An 18,325-nucleotide genomic window follows, 5' to 3' on the forward strand; every position below is an offset into this window, starting at 1 on the left:
GGGTGTCCGACTTGTGTGTGTGTGAAGGAACAAAGGCAGAGGAAGAAGCGCTACGACCAAATAAGAATTGGTGTGTGTAATTGCTGATGGGCTAGAAATTGAATGGGCTTGGGAAGATGACTTTCGCCCGTTGTTATCAGTGGTTGTCCATGCTTTTTAATGCCGCTTTTCGGATGGTATTGGTGTAATCCGAGAGGAAGGAAAAGAAACCAGTGTAACACTTCCCTCGTCGATGACATCACATCTTTTTACAACTTCTTGTAAAAGTGTGGGTCTCTACATTTTCTCACTGTGTCTAACACATTGCTCGAGGTTCATTTGCACCATCTTTCTTTTCCCTCTTCTAGGTTACACCAATACCATACGAAAAGCAACATTAAACACCATGGTCAACCACTGATAACGGGAGAAAGTTATTATGCTAAGCCTATTCAATGTCCAGCCCATCGGCAATTACACCCACCAATTCTTATTTGGTTGTAGCGCTTCTTCCTCTGCCTTTATTCCTTTAAGGCAGGGATGGCCAAACTGCGGCCCTCCAGCTGTGGTGGAACTACGAATTCCATGAGGCTTTGCAAGATTCTAACAGCCACAGACATGACTCCCGGAGAAAGATGCTTCGTGGGATTTGTAGTTTCACCACAGCTGGGGGGCCGGAGTTTGTCTATCCCTGCTTTAAGGTAACACCCTACAACTGCCAAGACCTTATAAGGATTAACTGAATCAGCACACACAAGGAAATTTCTGAATCTCTCCTGAATCTCCCCCTCAAGTGCTCATATTTTGTTTGCAAACCCACTAGTGATTTGACAGGTTAGACATTGATTTACTTACTTCTAGCCATTGCCATCCATGGAAAATGCCTAATGGGACCAACCCATCTATCAAGTGTCCGAAGCAATGTTCTTCAGAGAACAGTTAATATCTGTGTGTATGTATTGGTCCCCAAAATGAAAGCCCGTCTTACATTATTGCTAGGTTTAATCCAGCTCTGCCTGCTAATCTGTACATGAATGAGCACCTTTAGGTGTGATGGATTTAAGACTCTGGCCAAGGTTCTTATTGGAAAAGCTCCATGGGCATCCAGTCAGGAGTCTGATAAAATATTATATTAGCAACACTTACATTATCTCTTGCTCTCTTTTATCCATCATTTATTTTCCTGTCACTTCTTTGCAGCTTTGAGAGATGAGCGGTTTCAGCTTGTGGATTTCACGCCAAAATTGGTCAAGATCCATTTGTCCAATGCCAAGTTGGAGGATGAAGGTGGCTATTTCTGCCAGCTGTATACGGAGGACACGCACCACCAGATTGCCACTCTCACTGTGCTCGGTAAGCTCTTAAACTGCACCCAGGATCATTCCCGTCATAAGGCATGGTGAGGACTTTGCCTCAGGTGATGCCCTCTAGAGTAAGTGTGGAGCAAGTTGCTCACCTATTCGGTCTGGAGCTGTTTTTTGCTGTTAATAGCATTAAGGGAACAGCACCAGGATGGGGTGGGGATTATCCATTGGAGATGGTAATTTTAAGCAGGAGGTGTGGATGATCACTAGAAGGTGAGAAATGTCATTAGGTGGTGTGGGTGATCAGTAGGGTTGGAAGAATATTGGTAGAGGGTGGGCGTTATCATTAGGAGGTGGTAATTATTAGTAGGAGGCAGAGAGCCACCGTTAAGAATAAGTTCTGGAATCACAGAAGACCAATTTTTCATGTGTTGCCAAGCTTAAAGCAGAACTTCCAGAGCTATCAAAAACGTGCCCTTGAAGTGGGGCTACCCCGTCACGTGCTCATTTGTCTAGGGGACTCAAACCTGTATAATTAACCAGTTTTTTGGTCCTGTGGCAGTCGGCACTCACCTCTCTTTCCCTCTCTGCTTCGGCTATGGAATGTCTCTTGGCATCCTCACATCCTCACATCTAATGCAGGCCTGCATAAGACATGACAACATCAGTGGGGCCCAGGGGAGAAGAGGCTGCAGGGACCAGTCATGCAGCCCAGAGGGAGCCAGCGGGACCGAGGATCAGGTGAGTAATATAGCTCTATTTTAGTATCCTTTTCTCCTGGGCCCCTCTGACGGCATCACGTCTTATGCAGGCCCATTGACCTTCTTTAGACGTGAGGATGCCAAGAGACATTCCATAGCCAGAGCAGAAGGGAGAAGAGAGTGCCGACAGCTGCAGGACCAAAAAGCAGAGGCGTAAAACAGCTTTATTTGAGTCCCCTAGAGACAAACGAGCATGTGAGGGGGTTACCGTGGTTATCTTTCTGGCTCCCGATGAATCAAAAGGCTGGCTTCTCTGAAAATACTAGCCAAAAGTCATAATGGCTGACCTCAGAGTTGGCCAAGGGCAGCAGTAACTCTAACAGGTCTCTGTTACCTTTTGCAAACCTAGACTTTCAAGGTTAAAATAAAATGTCAAATAAATCACATTAGTAGATAGTCATATTATCATTGTATATAGCTCGTCCTGATGGTGATGTACAGTGAACAGGACTTCTCCACTAATTGTGAAGCTTATCTACCATCCATCATTCCTCCTGTTGAGAATTGACTTGGGGAGAGATCCACACATGGTTTGAACTGATTCCCAGGTGTGCGGGAATAACTAATGAAGGAAGTCAGAGGTGAACTTTGGGGTCACACCTGTTTTGTGTGACAGGTACTCCTTAAAATAACCCGTACAAGTTATTTTTTACATTTACCTCCAACAATCATAGAGTTAAGCTTGTTGTTTTTCTTAGTTCCCCCAGAAAACCCAGTAGTAGAAGTCAAAGAGCAAGCAGTGGAAGGAGGCCAGGTGGAGCTTATCTGCTCAGCTCCTCGAACAAAGCCGGAAGCCACACTACGCTGGTATAGAGACCGCAGGGAGCTCAAAGGTAAGAGAAATTGCTTATGCTCTGTTAAATCATATATCTTTTTATTTTGAAGCTCCAAGTGTATATCAATCCAAGAATAAAAAAATAGGCAAAAGTGATGTTCCGAAACCTTGCATTTGTTTGTGACTTTTATCATGCGCAAAATAGGAATATAATACATGAAGAAAAAAGGTGTTCTGGTGACATATTGTACACTTGCTGAACATGATGCCATCGATTGGTTCCTGCAGCACTCTAAATGCTTGGTCAGATACTGGTATGGTGTGGCATCAAGATATCTCAATGAGTTATGAGCCCTGAACTCAGCCAGAAGGCTGGTTGACTTGCAGGGGTGCCTACCAGTCTGGTAAGTCAGTCTAAAAGGAAGGGAATACATGTAAAAAAACAGCACACACACCTATCCCTGAAACGAAAAGCTGCACTATAATGGCAAATAATTTTTTTACAATACCCATTACTAACTCATTCTCTTCAAGTTAAAATACTTTAAACATCTAAAAACCTTTGAGGTCAAGGTGCTATGGGAATAACAAAGAAAAATCCACTTTCTCTTTCATTCATTGACGGACACAGTGGAGATCTGATCTCTATTACCAATGGGTATATAGTGCCACCTTCAGGAGTAGGACACTAGGCACAAAACAAAAACTCAGCCTAGTGGCGGCCCCTGACGGTGGCCAAACCCCCTAACAGCTAGAGCCAGCTTTGTCTTTTGGACGGTGTTGATTTTTCCAGAGGAAAATCTTAGTGCTGTTCAGTCTGCACAAGCCCTTGCTTGTCTATCGGTACAGGATCCTTTGGGTGGCGAGCGTGCATCGCTGGTTGTGTGGAGTAGTTTAGTCTTATTCCCACCCCTCGGTAGACACAACTTTGGGATGTCCCATTGGTAATAGAGATCAAGATCTCCACTGTGTCCTTGAATGAACGAAAGAGATATAGGATTTTTGTACTCGCCGTAAAATCCTTTTCTGTGCGTTCATTGAAGGACACAGTGCCCACCCCTCTGATTGTCATGTGTTCGTTCTATGTACTGCTTGGTGAATAACTGAGCTGGCTCTAGCTGTTTGGCCACCGTTAGGGGACACCCCTAGGCTGAGTTTTTGTTTTGTGCCTAGTGTCCTACTCCTGAAGGTGGCACTATACACCCATTGGTATAGGGATCAAGATCTCCACTGTGTCCTTCAATGAACACAGAAAAAAGGATTTTACGGTGAGTACAAAAATCCTATTTTATGCCCCCTGAATAGTTTTTGTGCTAAGGCAGAGCCTGTGTGACCCTTCCGCAAGTCCAGTCCTGTTCACCTGTGATATTGCTTCAAAGAGAGAAGTGTAAACCCCCAGCTAACAGTCCTAATGGCCAAACCTGTAAACAAGGGCCAAACAATACGTTGTATCATACCGCGTGAAACGGCAGTCACCGACACTCCAAAACAATCCTCTTCTTTTTTTTTTTTTTTTAATAAAAGCATAAAGTTTCAAGGGAAAAAATATTCTCCCTTTCTCCTGATGCAAACAGTTGAGTACCCATGACCCAAAGCAATATAATGTATACAGTCACATGAACAAATAAGTACACCCCATGGAAATTGTTGACCTTTTCAAAATATTTGTTCATTCAGACAGTGCCTTCATATAAAGGTGATATACTTGAACAAATGAGACATTACATTGACATGGTTTATTTATTCTCATAATCTAAATTAACAAAAATGCAGCTTTATCATGTCAGACATCTCAACTCTCCTGGATGTTCCGGGAGTCTCCCGCTATTTAGATACATTTTCTCCCGGAAAGGTTTACTCTAGATCGAGCAGAGTAAACCTTTCCCTGCTGTCTGTTTTTTGGTTTTTTTTTTCTGACGTCGGGGCCGCTGTCATTCAGAAAAAAAAACTGCATAGGAATGAATAGCTAGATTGCTATTGGCTATTTCAATTTGCAATAGCAGACTAGCTATTGCACCCACCCACTGCTGCTGTCAATCAGCAGAGGTGAGCCTGAAGTTCTCCATCAGGTCCTCCACTGTTGACTGACAGCAGCAGAGGGTGGGTGCAATAGCCAGCTTGCTATTGGCTATTGCAAATTGAAATAGCCAATAGCAATGTAGCTATTCATTCCTATGCTTTTTTTTTTATTCTGACGGCAGCAGATAGCAAGAGAAGCATTAGCTTCTTTGCTATCTGCCATCATTTCAGGGGGTTGCTCTCTTCCTTGTTGATGCACCCCCCCGCAGAGAAGGGTGGGGGGGGGTTGACATAGAGCACCTCCCTGAAAAGAGAAGGGAACCTCCCTGAAATGACTTATTTCAGGTTGGGATCCCTGTCATGTGGTAAAAGTAAATACATCCCTTTTAAATCCATGAAATTTGAATCGGGTGCTCCAGGTTAGGTGCCAGTGCTTTGAACCTCCTTCTGGAGAATGAAGGTGGAACTGGTCTTATTTACATCTCAGATATCTAGGGTCTTGCGTTCTTGCTATTGATGAGGGTGCTGTCATCATGCCAGGATTGAAAGAACTCTCTATGGCCGTCAGAATAAAGGTTGTTGATGCCTATGAGCCTGGCAAGGCATTTAAAGGATATCCAAATTATTTGAAATCAGTCATTTAAAGTGACATTAAACCCTCAGATTTTTTAACATAAACCAATACTGTAATGTGTGCCTTACTGTAATCCATGGTTGTTTCCCTTCTCTTTGCTGCTCTTCCTTTTAAATCCTCATGTCTTCTCATGCTTGGGGAGAACTTCCCTTTTCAGCTCAGGGCCTCTTCCTGTAGTGCTGGCTCAGGTTACAAGCCTATACAAACTTATACACAGACACCGTGTATCCATTCCTGGGACAAGGCAGTCTGCTGCAAAACAGAAGTTCTGCCCAGCATGAGAACAGATACAGATTTAAAAGGAAGAACAGCAAAGAGAAGGGAAACAACCATGGATTACAGTAAGGCGCACATTACAGTATTGTTTTATGTTAAAAAATCTGAGGGTTTAATGTCACTTTAACTGTAGGGAAAATAATTAGATGTCAAATGACTGCTAATTGATCAAGAACCAGCCAATCCAGCAAATTCAGCCCAAGAGCAAGAGCTGATTATTTGATGTTTAATGAAGTCTCCAAGATCCCTGAAATCTCAATGCAGAATTTGCAGGTAACTTGTGCAACAGCTCGTGTCAAAGTGCATGTTTCTACAATCGGAAAGAGATGGCACCAATTTAACCTGCATGGGATATATGCCAAGAAAAAAGCCTCTGCTGTCCAAAAAGAACATTAGAGCAAGATTAGTTCATTTACCATTGAACATATAAACGACTTCGGGAACACAGTGCTGTGGACGATCAATCAAAGATAAGTTTGTTTGACCACAGTAGTAGCCAAAATGGAAATTTCAGACCGAAACCGAAACTAAAAAATGTGACAGGCTGAAACCTTTTAAAAAAATGTATTTATTTTTGTTGGGGGCGTTGGGGAAATATTTAGACCTCTGATAATTCCCTTTTTAAAATAGAAAAAAAGTTGAGGACACAGAGTCCTAAATATCTTGTGCTGCAGCCCCTGCTATGAATGAACAGGAAGCCTCTATACTGAGTCCATTCATTCATAAACTGTGGATTAAGTATGAGTTACTATGTCCACATTAATGAATAAACAGGAAGTGATGTAGAGCACTTCCTGTTCATTCATAATTGGGGACATAGTAAACATGCTATGTCCTCAATTATTTACAAACACTCAGTGATCTGATCGCTGAGTGTTTGTATACTGCTCTCCTTCCTGACTCTTCCGCTTTCCATCCTGACTCCTTCGCTTTCCATCCTGACTCCTATCTGTCACTGAAGGCTGAGCCGGTGGTGAAGGGAGGAGAGCTCAGCCTCCTGTGACATGGCTGCTGGCTTACTCCTCCTCCGCACCCCTAGCTCAGCCACCGCTGACAGCTGTCTCCTCCCCGATCTCCATTCTGAGTCTCCCCCTGTCACAGGAGGCCCAGCGAGGCAGTGTGGGAGGAGAGCTCGGCCTCCTGTGACACAGACTGCTGACAGCGCTCTCTTCCTCATCCCGCTCATCCTCCTGCCAGTTTCTCTCCTCCCTGCTAGACGCTGCTCTGTGTCAGAGGGGACACAGAGCAACACCCATCGTGGAGGAGTGAAACTAGAGATGTACTGCAATTTCAGCTACAAAATTTTACTTTTGGAATTTTGCCCAAAGTGCCATTTTGGGCCGATCTGTTCCAGCGACCAAAACTTCTGGGCATCCAAAGTGCAAACCAAAGACAGCATTTCAGGATAAGAACCATAGTAGTGGAAATGGTTTGGGGTTGCTTTGTAGGGCCTGGACAGCTTTCATCACTGAGTCAACTATGAATTCTGGATCATATCAAAGTGTTCTTTAGAAAATTGCGAGTTGAACCAGAAATAGATGTTTGAACATAAAGATACAAAGCCAATGCACCAAAACTTGAAAAAAGAAGAAATGAAGTGTAATGGACTGGCCTAGTAAAAAACATTATTTAATCCCCATTGAAATGCTATTGGGTTATTAGAAATAGGCAGTCCATGTAAGGAAACTCGCATACATCTTGCAAGTGAAGGAATTTTGCATGGAGGAGTGGTCAAACATTTCATTCAATGTCAGAGGCTAGCGAGCAGTTATACAAAAGGCCTACAGGAAGTAATTTCTACTATGGGGGCAATACCAGCTAAAGAAGTCAAGGGTGTACTTACTTTTTTCACATTACACCATTACATCTATTGATATTTTTGTTGAATAAACTATTTAAAATGGCAATGTTCCTGTTTTTATTTCATATCACGTGTATCTGTAGGTGCTGTTTGAATGTAGATCTAATGTTTGCCAAATATGTTAAAGTTAATTTCCATTGGGTGTACTTATTTTCTCGCAAGACTATATAAATGTATACTATATGGTCCGAAATTTGTGCAGATATGGCCATCTGAACTTAATTGAACTTTTTGGACATCCCATTCCAATACTATCGCCATTTATACAGAGTTGGCATCCATTTACATTTATAACAACCTCCACTCTCCAGGGATAGCTTTAGGGCTGCAACAACTAATCGACATAATCGATTATAATCGATGATTGAAAAAGTTGTCAACTTTTTCAATCATCGATTAATCGGCTTCTGATTGGTTGGCCCTGTTTACGGCTCCACACACGCTGCGCGCCGCACCTCCTCCGCTGTCAGACCCGCCCGCATTCCACGCTCCACACGCCGCATCTCCTCCCCGCCTCACTTTCACCGCCCGCCCACATTCACAATCAGCACAGGGATGTGGGGAGATGTAGTAAGGAGGAGCAGGTGTGGGGGGATGACAGCCGCCGATAGACAGGCCTGATCTCAGAAGCAAGTTGCTGGAAGACTGCTCAGGTAAGCCTGCACTTTCCCACACATGGTGCTCTATAATGTATTGCTGGGATTTGTATTCCTCTATAGCTGATGGTACATTGTGCTGTATATTATACATAGGAATACAAATCCTAGCAATACATTATACACTGTATGTATAGTGTAAACTATTGCTGGGTTTTGTAGTCCTCTATAGCCGGTGCCATTCTGCATTCATTGCTGTATAATTTTACACTTTTCATTTCACTATATTGCACACCACACTTTTGTTTTCTTTTTTACTTCCACCGCTCCAAGCTTGCTCCTGTGATGGACTACACTCAATACAAACTAGTAGTCCATCACTGGAGCCATTTATTTGATTTTATTTTTTATCTGATTAACCGATTAATCGAACTTAATAATCGTCTAACTAATCGATTTTTAAAATAATCGTTAGCTGCAGCTCTAGATAGCTTTCCACCCGATTTTGGAGTGTGTCTGTGGGATTTTGTACCCATTCATTCAAAACAACATTGGTGAGGTCAGGCACTGATGTTGGACAAGCAGACCTGACTCCCAATCCGCATTTCTATTCATCTCAAAGATGTTCAGTAGGGTTGAGGTCAGGGTTTTGTCAAGGCCATTCGAGTTCCTCCACACCAAACTCATCAAACCATGTCTTTATGGAGCTGGCTTTGGGTACAGGGACACAGTCCTACTAGAACAAAAAAAAGTCCTTCCTCAAGCCACAAGGTTGGAAGTGCACAATTGTCTCAAATGTCTTTGTAGTCTGTAGCTGGTACAAGAAACACCTGAACTCAATAATTTCAAGGGTTGTCCACATAGTTTTGGCCATATATACAAACAAGCCACTGCAATGATACAAAATTGGGTAGACACGCTTACAATGTTTGATTTTTAATTACATGTTCTGTTTACAACGTTCGATAGTCTTTCTAAGGTATGATGCCTTGCTTCACCAATTTGTATCTTTAATTTTTAGTTATTCATCGTTCGCAGTATGAGAATGGGACCTTCTGTGTCCTGGAAACTTTGACTGTTTTGTCTTTGTTCATGCTGCAATAAACAAGAGGATTGCACTGGAGTTCCAATGGCTTGGAACCATATTGCTTCAAAGAGGCCGCGTGAGGATTGTTTGTGAGGAAGACAAACTAATAAGTGAAGTGATTTCTCCTGTTCCTGGGACTTTTGCTTGGCAGCCATTTTGTACTTCGAAGAAGGATTTCTCCCTGAGGGAGAAGTAAAAATTTGTTGAAGTTGCACGGAGAGTAGAACAAGCTCTCGTCTTATGATAAGAATTGTATCCAGAACTCATTGTGGCTGCAGGGTGATTGAAACAGCAGAGAGATGCAGAGAGAAATATAAAGAGAGTTCCAGCAGATAAGAAGGTGGCAGTGATGTGTAGAGAACGGTTAAATGCGGCTATAAATAGGGAGATATACAGGGAGCCTGTGCCGCTGTGATATGGAAGGAGATAATGAAAGAGTAGATGAAGGAGAGAGATACCGACAGAGATACACACCACAATCTCTACATTACCAAACACATGGAATGTTCTATGCCAGATTTGAGCCATCAGGATCCTTCCGGAACCAACGCTAATCCTTAAGGAATAAACAGGGCAAAGTCAGCTTTAAAGTGATGCTTGCTTAAAAAACAAAAAACACAAAGTTTGCTCTTAGTACATAAACCTACACAAGATCTATTTAATCCAAACCAAGTCTTTTTAGGTTCTGATTTTTCTTTTTTTTAAGTACTACAATTGGGTAGCATATTAGGCACAGGACAAATGAACAAATAAGGAGCGCTACAACCAGGAGGCAAATCCTACGTTAGCATTATGGACAATGGGACAGCAGAACAATGTCATGGATAAGAGAATTACTCACTTGGATGGGAAGATGGTCAATCTGTATGAGGCGTGCTTAAATGTCCTAAGTGTCAGCGATGTCCAGATCTTCTCAACTCACTGATCTGACGTGGTGCAGAGGGAACATCCATAGGAAGAGGTATACTGCCCTGATGAGTCCTAGGGTGCTGGTGACGGTATATGGACCTGTCAGTATGTCCTTTTGAAGAAAGCTCTTTGTGAGGATGGTCTGGATGGGCCGTCGCAACTGTTCGTGCGGAGCACGAGCCGGCAGGTCCCTTAAAAGGAGCTGTGTAGTTATAATAGGGACAGAAAAGAACAGTGACCAGTGTTATCAGTAAATAAATTATAAATCCAAAAAGTGTAATTATGTGTATATTCTATTGCCGCGATTTTATAATATATTTATGTCTATCTGGCTACAATATATGGCCAAACGTATGTGGGCACCACTCCAAATTATGAAGCTCAAGTGTTTCCAGTGAAGGGTACTGGTAATACTACAACACACAAAGAGTTTTCTGACGGTTCTGCTCCTCCAGGCTTGTGGTAACCGTTTGGTGAAGGCTCTTTTCTGTTCTGTCATGGCTGTGACCCTGTGCGCAAAGCCAGCTCCATAAAGACATAATTTGATAAGTTTGGTGTGGAGGCACTTGAGTGGCCTTCACAGAGCTCTAACCTCAACCCTGCTATACACCTTAGGCATGAATCGGAATGGTGATTGTGACCAAGGACTTACTGTCCAACATCAGTACCTGACCTCACAAATGCTCTTATGGCTGAATGGGTACGGATTCCCACAGAGGCACTCCAAAATCATGTGGAAACCTTTCCAGAAGGGTGGAGGCTGTTATAGCCACAAAGGTGGGAGGACTCAATATGGATGTCTCATTCCAAAACCATGGCCATTCAACAAGCTCATTTGGTGTGATGGTCAGGTGCCCACAAACCTTAGGCTTTATCTATCTATCTATCTATCTATCTATCTCTCATTTATCTATCTATCTATCTATCTATCATCATTAACTTGTGATCCTCATTTTGAATGGCATTAGCCTTCCCTTAAAAAAAAAAAAAAACCTGTCTTGAATCACGGAAAGGGGACTACCATTGTGGATATCCTAATTTGCTGTCTGACAGTGCTGTAGGTTTTCCGAAACCCCTGAAGTCACATTTAAGATTTTTTATTTTTTAATACATGAGAAAGTGAATAAAGTTTTATGTAAAACCTTTTGATCCTGACCTAGCAGCGAGCAGGTTTAGATTTCAAAAACACTTTTGTTGTGGGGCGCGGCATGTTCGGTCGATGCAAAGTTCCATTGCCATCTGTCCAGGAGAGAGTCACAACTGCGTTAAGTTAAAACCACTTAGAGGCACCGAAATCAAAACTGGAAAAAGCCGGTCTCACTCAGCGCCCTGTCAGATGTAGCTGCACATAAATAACGCAATGCAAAAAAATACAAAAATTTTAATATGAGCGCTTGCAGCTTCTAGGCAACAAAAAGGTCATGTATACCGGCAAAGAATGTTAATAATTAATCTCCCCATGTAAAATGGCCGCTTCCTGTGGAGACGACTGGGCGCTCATGTTTATGCATTATGCATCTGTTTATTTCAGTGGCAATCCTAAATTTAACCCAGTAGTAGAGTGAGATTTGACCTGTCTGACTGGATTAATTATTTCTTGTCAAAAGAAAATTAAGATTTGTGCCAAGATGTGTTCAGGCAGCCTGGATGTGGGCCAATCTCAAGGTCAGAGAACCTCTCTGACTGGAAATTGCTCGCCAGAATGTGCAATATAAACACCTCCATGCGAGATTGCCTTTTTGTTTATGTATGTGGCGGAAAATGAATGATATAACTGTTTAGTTCATACTGCCGAGCATTTCACGTGACCTGTGTACTCCGTACCGGTAAGCCTATTAAACAGAGGGATACGTAGAATAACCAATAGCAAACAGATTGCTGTGTTGGATAGGGGAAAATTATTTGTGATTGGTTACTATGGGTTACTCCAGTTAGCCCATGGATATTTGCCTTGTTCAAATGGAACTACACCCGCCTTATGTTAAACCACCTTGAGTTTCTTCTATCCATCTGGGGCTCTATTGGTGAGATCTCAGCGCTGAGTACCCAGGTCGGCATGTTATGAGGGGCTTCCAATATCCTTGATGGATTTTTTAATGTAATATATGTTATGGGGACTGTAACAGGAGGAGCTGAATGATGCAAAGGTAGGTGGAAACACCCAAAACTCCCAGGTGGACAGAAATTATGGCAAGGGGATCTTGTTGGGTTGGGAATTTTAGGGGTCTAGTATGACTTTTGGTGGAAACCCCACACATTTTTTTTTTTAACTCTTGGTGGTCCCTCCTAATATTCCTACCAGACCTAAAGGGTTTGATATGGTTTGGAGGGCGGGCCCCACAACATTTCTTTTTTTTTTTCTCATTTGTTTACATTTTGCGTGGCGAATGGTTTGACTGCGTGTTCGGCTGCCTTTGGCCGCTGTACAGGCTATTGTGAATAAGACCATACAGCAGTCCTTCAGTTCGGCTGAACCGAAGGCTTCCCGCAGCTGAAGTGAGCCGTAGAATTAGCCGACTGTTAGGTTTAATCCTTCGGCTCCTTAGTAAATAACCCCCTTAGTGTGCATCCTACCATTATACTGGATGCTTCTTTATTGGAAGCAGAGGCATCCTTATTGCAGAGTAAGACAGCAGAAGCACACAAGATGCCTCAGACTAGCTTGAACACATGCAGTGAATGGCTAGCCTGGCTACTTGTTTATGTTGTTACAGGTTCATTAGAGATATTGAAGCCCAGCTATGGTTCAAAGATTTGGATTTTACTTATGGATAGAGTTTGGAAGGGTTAAAACCCCTTTTAGACTTTTTGTTAATCTGTGTCCCCACTGGGGAGATTTAGTCTCAAGTCTAATCCTGTTCACTGGTGTCCCTCAGGAGGTAAGGGGGAATCTCCGCCACAATGTTCAGGTCTCAGCTGTCTGGCAAATTGGTCAACCACCCTGCAGAGGTCTGTACACACTTGGGAAAGCTGAGACAGCTCACATGCCAGATCTGACACAACTTCCAGCATTCTGCCAACTTCAGGAGCTCTGAAGAAAGTGGGCGCTTTAATCTCCTGAAACATGCTGGGTGAATTTTACTTAACAATTAAAATGGGATCTTAACCATCAAGTCATATGACTCTTTAAAAAAGAATACATTATTATTATTATTATACAGGATTTATATAGCGCCAACAGTTTGCGCAGCACTTTACAATATAGGGAAGGCATTACAATCACAATACAAATCAAGACAAGATGGTAAGGAGGGCCCTGCCCCTGAGGGCTTACAATCTAAAAGATAAATCAAATAAAAAACTTAATGGAGGTTCTAACTCTTTTCTTTTCTATTCCAAATCTAAAAATTGTTTGATTGGAACAAGCTTCTGTTTTTTGCACTTTATTATGTGTGATGTACATGAGTGTTCTGGTGGTGTTGCTGACTAATCAATTGTTACTTCCTATTTTTCAGTAAGGTCGAAAAAAACGAAAGTAGTTTTCTGAAGAAGCTAACATCTGTATATTGACTTTTATAGGTGTCACCAGCAAACAGGAGAACATAAAGACTTTCAGCATCACAAACACGATCCAGTTCCCTGTGGAGAGACGGGACAATGGTGAGATCATCACCTGCGAGGCATCGCATGCAGCTCTTAAAGGGCAGAAAAAGCAGACGCAGTATGTCCTGGATGTGCAATGTAAGTAGAATTTTGACTATGTTGTTGTAAAATTGGACATAAGAGGGTCATCAGAAGCTGAGATACAATATTAAGATCACACAAAACATGCGTGTTTACATCAATAGAGGGGCCAACTCTAGCACTGCCAAATCTCAGGAAAGTTTCCATAGAATACAACTCTATGGCAGACAATTTTTTTGTCAAATTATGTCAAAAAGGTTGTTTGTAGGACTTTATATAAAACCCTTGATGAAAATGCACCTGATACACTCTATGGCCAAAATGTTGTAAACACCTGACCATCACGTCAACATGAGCCTGTTGGACATCCCAATCCAAAACCATGGCCATTAATATTCAGTTGGCACCCCTTTGCTGCTCTACTCTTCTAAGAAAGCTTTCTACAAGATTTTGGCATGTGTCTGTGGAAATGTGTGCCCATTCAGCGAAAAGCACGTACTGTATGTGAGGTCAGGTATTGATATTGAATGAGAAGATCAGGCTCACAATCAGCATTCCAAAGGGGAAAGGGTTGAGGTCAGGGCTCTGTGCAGGCAACTTGAGATCCTTCACACCAAACTTATCAAACCATGTCTTTCTAGAGCTGGTTTGTTGCATGGGGACCCAGTCATGGTGGAACAGAAAAAGGTCTGCAAGTTTGAAAGAGCAGAATTATTATGCCTTTGTGTTCCATAGCATCAACAATATCCTTCGTTGGAAACTCAATAATGTTGGGGGGTTGTGCACATACTTTTGGATATATATTGCATTTATACAAATAATAAGTGTAGTGTAGCTTGGAGTCCCTCATGGACAAAAACAGTTCTGAGGAGTGCTCGCCAGTGCAATGTCTTTGATAAGTTGGTTGACTTTTCCCTTTTGGTTGCTGGTGACTTTTCAGAGCTTGTACAAAGCCACAGGATACATTTTATAGCGCATGAATCTTTAAAATGGTCAAACCTCGCGACTTTAGAATTGCTGTGCACATCAAAAAGCAAAATAATATTAATGGTTTCTTTCTGCCAAAAACCCAGTTCAAAATATCATAAATATTGTAGAGAATGTAGGACACGTCTTATTAAAACTTTAACTTTAATATCTCACTTTGAAAATACTTTGGAATATGAATACATTGTTACAAAGAATCATCCATATAGATATCAAAATAAACCACAGGATGTGCTTAAAGAGTACCCGTATTGTGCAAAAAAGGAAATTGGGTGGAAAAGGACTTGTCACCAGTATTGCCTGCAGCTGATCTTTTCCCTATTACCATGCCTTGTTCTGCACTGTTTCTCTGTGTGGAGGTGGTCATCTTGCGGGAGGATCAAGGGTTTGCGCTGTAATGTCAGAGCTGCCCCGTTGATGATTGGTGATCTGATGATTGGTGGTGTTGTGATCAAGAAGCACTTTACGCTGCAGGACTTCAGGTACAGCAGCTTCCTCTCCAGCATGAAGAGCAGTGAGTGGCACAGTAGTGACTCCACCAAATCTCACCTTTTTAAATCTTGTGAGAATAGCAGTCAAAGGCAGTGATACCTTATAGATGATCTTACAATGCAGGTATACAGCTATTAAGATATAGCGTGCCCAGGCACAGGAACTCGATTGCTATTTTTCAGGAGGCTTTCCAGGTAAATGGCACATTTTTAAGGTTCAATGAACCACCTTTTAGAGCCTTGGTTCTCAACTGGTGGGTCGTGACCCTGTGTTCAGAGGGTCGCCGCATGCCTCCTACGTTTCTAGGTGAGAGGCTCCTCTGCCTCCCCCTTAGGCACAGGAACTCTATTGCTATTTTTCAGGAGGCTTTCCAGGTAAATGGCACATTTTTAAGGTTCAATGAACCACCTTTTAGAGCCTTGGTTCTCAACTGGTGGGTCGTGACCCTGTGTTCAGAGGGTCGCCGCATGCCTCCTACGTTTCTAGGTGAGAGGCTCCTCTGCCTCCCCCTAGCACAGCACTGTCAGTTCTTGTGCCAAGCAGCCATTCAAAATATGCTGCCCGGCGCCGAGTGTCAGCTTGAGGTGGGATGAGAGAGCTTCATCCACACATGGATTGCTTACAGCTCCCTCACCTGTCCTATAGAGGTGCCTGGACCGGATTAACATCACATTCTGGCTCCAGGCTCCTCTACAGGACATGCAGGGGAGCATGTATAAGCAATGCACATATGGATGGAGCTCTGTCACAGCACAGCAGCCCACGCTGGACCCCAGGCAGAGGATCCAATCCAGTTCACGTACGATAGGGAGACTGGGTGGATAAAAAAATTAAAAGTAAAATAAAAAAATATGTATGTCAGTGTTTTTGAGGTCCCGTTCACACTAGTATGGTGCATTAATCGCATATTACCGTGCCATTATCGCACTGCACCATACAATCGCACCTACCATGCATTCTGGTGTGGGAGGTGTGTTGCGTTGCCATTCATTTTAATGGTACCCTAAACGCACCTCCCAACCCATAGTTCATACGCCGGCCCTGGAACGCGCGGTACCTAATGCGTGCGTTTCATTGCAGTGCGACTTGGGTGATCAAGGACAAATGTGGGTCCCGATGTTACACAGGTTGAGAACCACTGCTTTAGAGTTTTCCTAAAAGATAGCACATTTTTCAGTGCAGGTCTACTGTAGTGCGTACTTATTCCTCTCTTTAACTTAGCGCTGCTGCACTCCCATGTTGGCAATCCATTGCATAAGGTTTAAACACGCTCTGGCCTTGAGGCTTTTGGCTCATACGCAATACATTCCATAGGAGCATAGAATTGATTTTACAAATTATTTTTTCCTATCACATACATTGTTCAGCTGTCTGAGCGGTAACATATCAGCCTTGAAAAGGATCAAAGTTATGTTTGTGCAGGTCAACCTAGCAAAAGTAACTAAAGGCAGCACCATTAAATACCAAGGCCCTGTAGACACTTGCATTTTTTATTTACGTTTCAAGTCAGTTTTAAAGAGTCTGTCAGCTTTCTTGAAGCCCTCAAAGCAAACCCGTCAATAACCCTGACCCAGTAAGTTTGAATTGGAGGCAAAGTCCGCAGTGTACCACGTGCCTGTAGTATGCAGACTCTGACTTTGAGAAATGTCAGTGCTGAGACACAGCCCACTACATCCCACAGTGCAGTGTAGACCACTTCACGGGGGGCTGCTAGTTAAATCCTCTTTGGGGTGGCTGTGTCTGTGCAGTTGATCCCCATTGACTTTTATGAGACTTTGTCTTAAGTGTCTTCTGCCTTCTAACATTAATTGTCTTCTGCCTTCTAACATGGCTCTATCGAAGTCTAAGGAAATGAACTGGTGTAGGTGCAGCACACCAGCGCGGAAAGGATTTCATAATTGGCTCTCAACATGGCAGCAAGCAATGCAGCCTGGGAGCAGGGAGAGTTTTCATTTCCTCAAAATGTTAGCACAAATCTGGAGATTTCTGCAAATAATTTTGGCAAAATATATTGAAGTCAGTGGGGAAGCAAAATTCAAGTGGTTTTCAGCTTTTTTTTTTTAAAGGCTCCTGTGGATTTTTCCTTCCTTCTACTGAGGTATGAACATTCAGTAATATGAATGTGAGGAAGAATGGATGGACTGCACTGACGGTGACGACACTGCATGTGAATTCCATTCTGCCACAGTGGATGACGGCACCTGTAGTTTCTCCATTCACAAATCCTGTCAAAGGACCTGTGAATAGATGATGCATCTGTGTGGACGGGGGCCACGTACAGCCGCGCCAAATTCAGAAATTCAGAGCAGCCTGCAAGGAGAAGATCTAGGTAAGTGGGGGCAGGAGGGGCATGTAGTGTCAATACTTGAAGTCTCTGTCCTGAGAGATGCAGATAAGTTGATAAGATTTTAATCTGACTTTTTTTTATCTGCATACTTTTTCTAGGTCAGTGACCAGGACAGTATTGAAGCAGTGGGTCAGCATGACAGCCAGGCAACTAACTTTTCCAGTAGGAGGTCCTCCATGGAAATTCTCAGGTTTTGTTCAGGAAAGGTTTACATAAAGCTAATTCTAACAATTAACCTTCTCCACAACTGGACCATAATCTAGCATGAAACATTGGCCAAAAGGTAAACTTAGCCTTTTGGGCAGGTTCACATCATTTTCTGGACCAGATGTGATCCGGAAAATGGTGTGAACCTGTCTGCAGTTCCAGTGCATTCCAGACCAGACAAAATGAGACATGCAGTATTTTCCTGGTCTGGTCTGGAATGGACTGCACTGGTGTGAACAGAGGCCAGACGTAGCATAGGGATATATTAGGATGCATTTTGAGTCCAGAAACAGTCTGGTCTGGTCTGGAGATGATGTGGTGTGAATGGGCTCTTAGGGTGCAATGAGCTGTAAAGGAGCTCTTGCACCAAAAAACACCCCTATTATTATTTTGTATCCTTAAAAACCCCCAAAAACAAACAAATCTAATTTTTTTTTTTAAAGGACATTAATTATAATAAATTACCC

General features: G+C 42.8%; 1 protein-coding gene across 1 annotated transcript in view; it reads left to right on the plus strand.

The window, feature by feature from the left end:
* CADM4 (cell adhesion molecule 4) overlaps positions 1 to 18,325 on the plus strand; it is a 368,016-nt gene that overhangs the window by 311,116 nt on the left and 38,575 nt on the right. The window contains exons 3-5 of the mRNA XM_018554631.1: positions 1,180 to 1,332; positions 2,743 to 2,877; positions 13,721 to 13,882. Coding sequence (XP_018410133.1) covers positions 1,180 to 1,332; positions 2,743 to 2,877; positions 13,721 to 13,882 — 450 coding nt within the window. The remainder of the gene's footprint in view (positions 1 to 1,179; positions 1,333 to 2,742; positions 2,878 to 13,720; positions 13,883 to 18,325) is intronic.

This window comes from Nanorana parkeri, unplaced genomic scaffold (assembly GCF_000935625.1).
Source record: "Nanorana parkeri isolate BGI_ZX_2015 unplaced genomic scaffold, ASM93562v1 scaffold166, whole genome shotgun sequence".
Taxonomy (NCBI): domain Eukaryota; kingdom Metazoa; phylum Chordata; class Amphibia; order Anura; family Dicroglossidae; genus Nanorana; species Nanorana parkeri.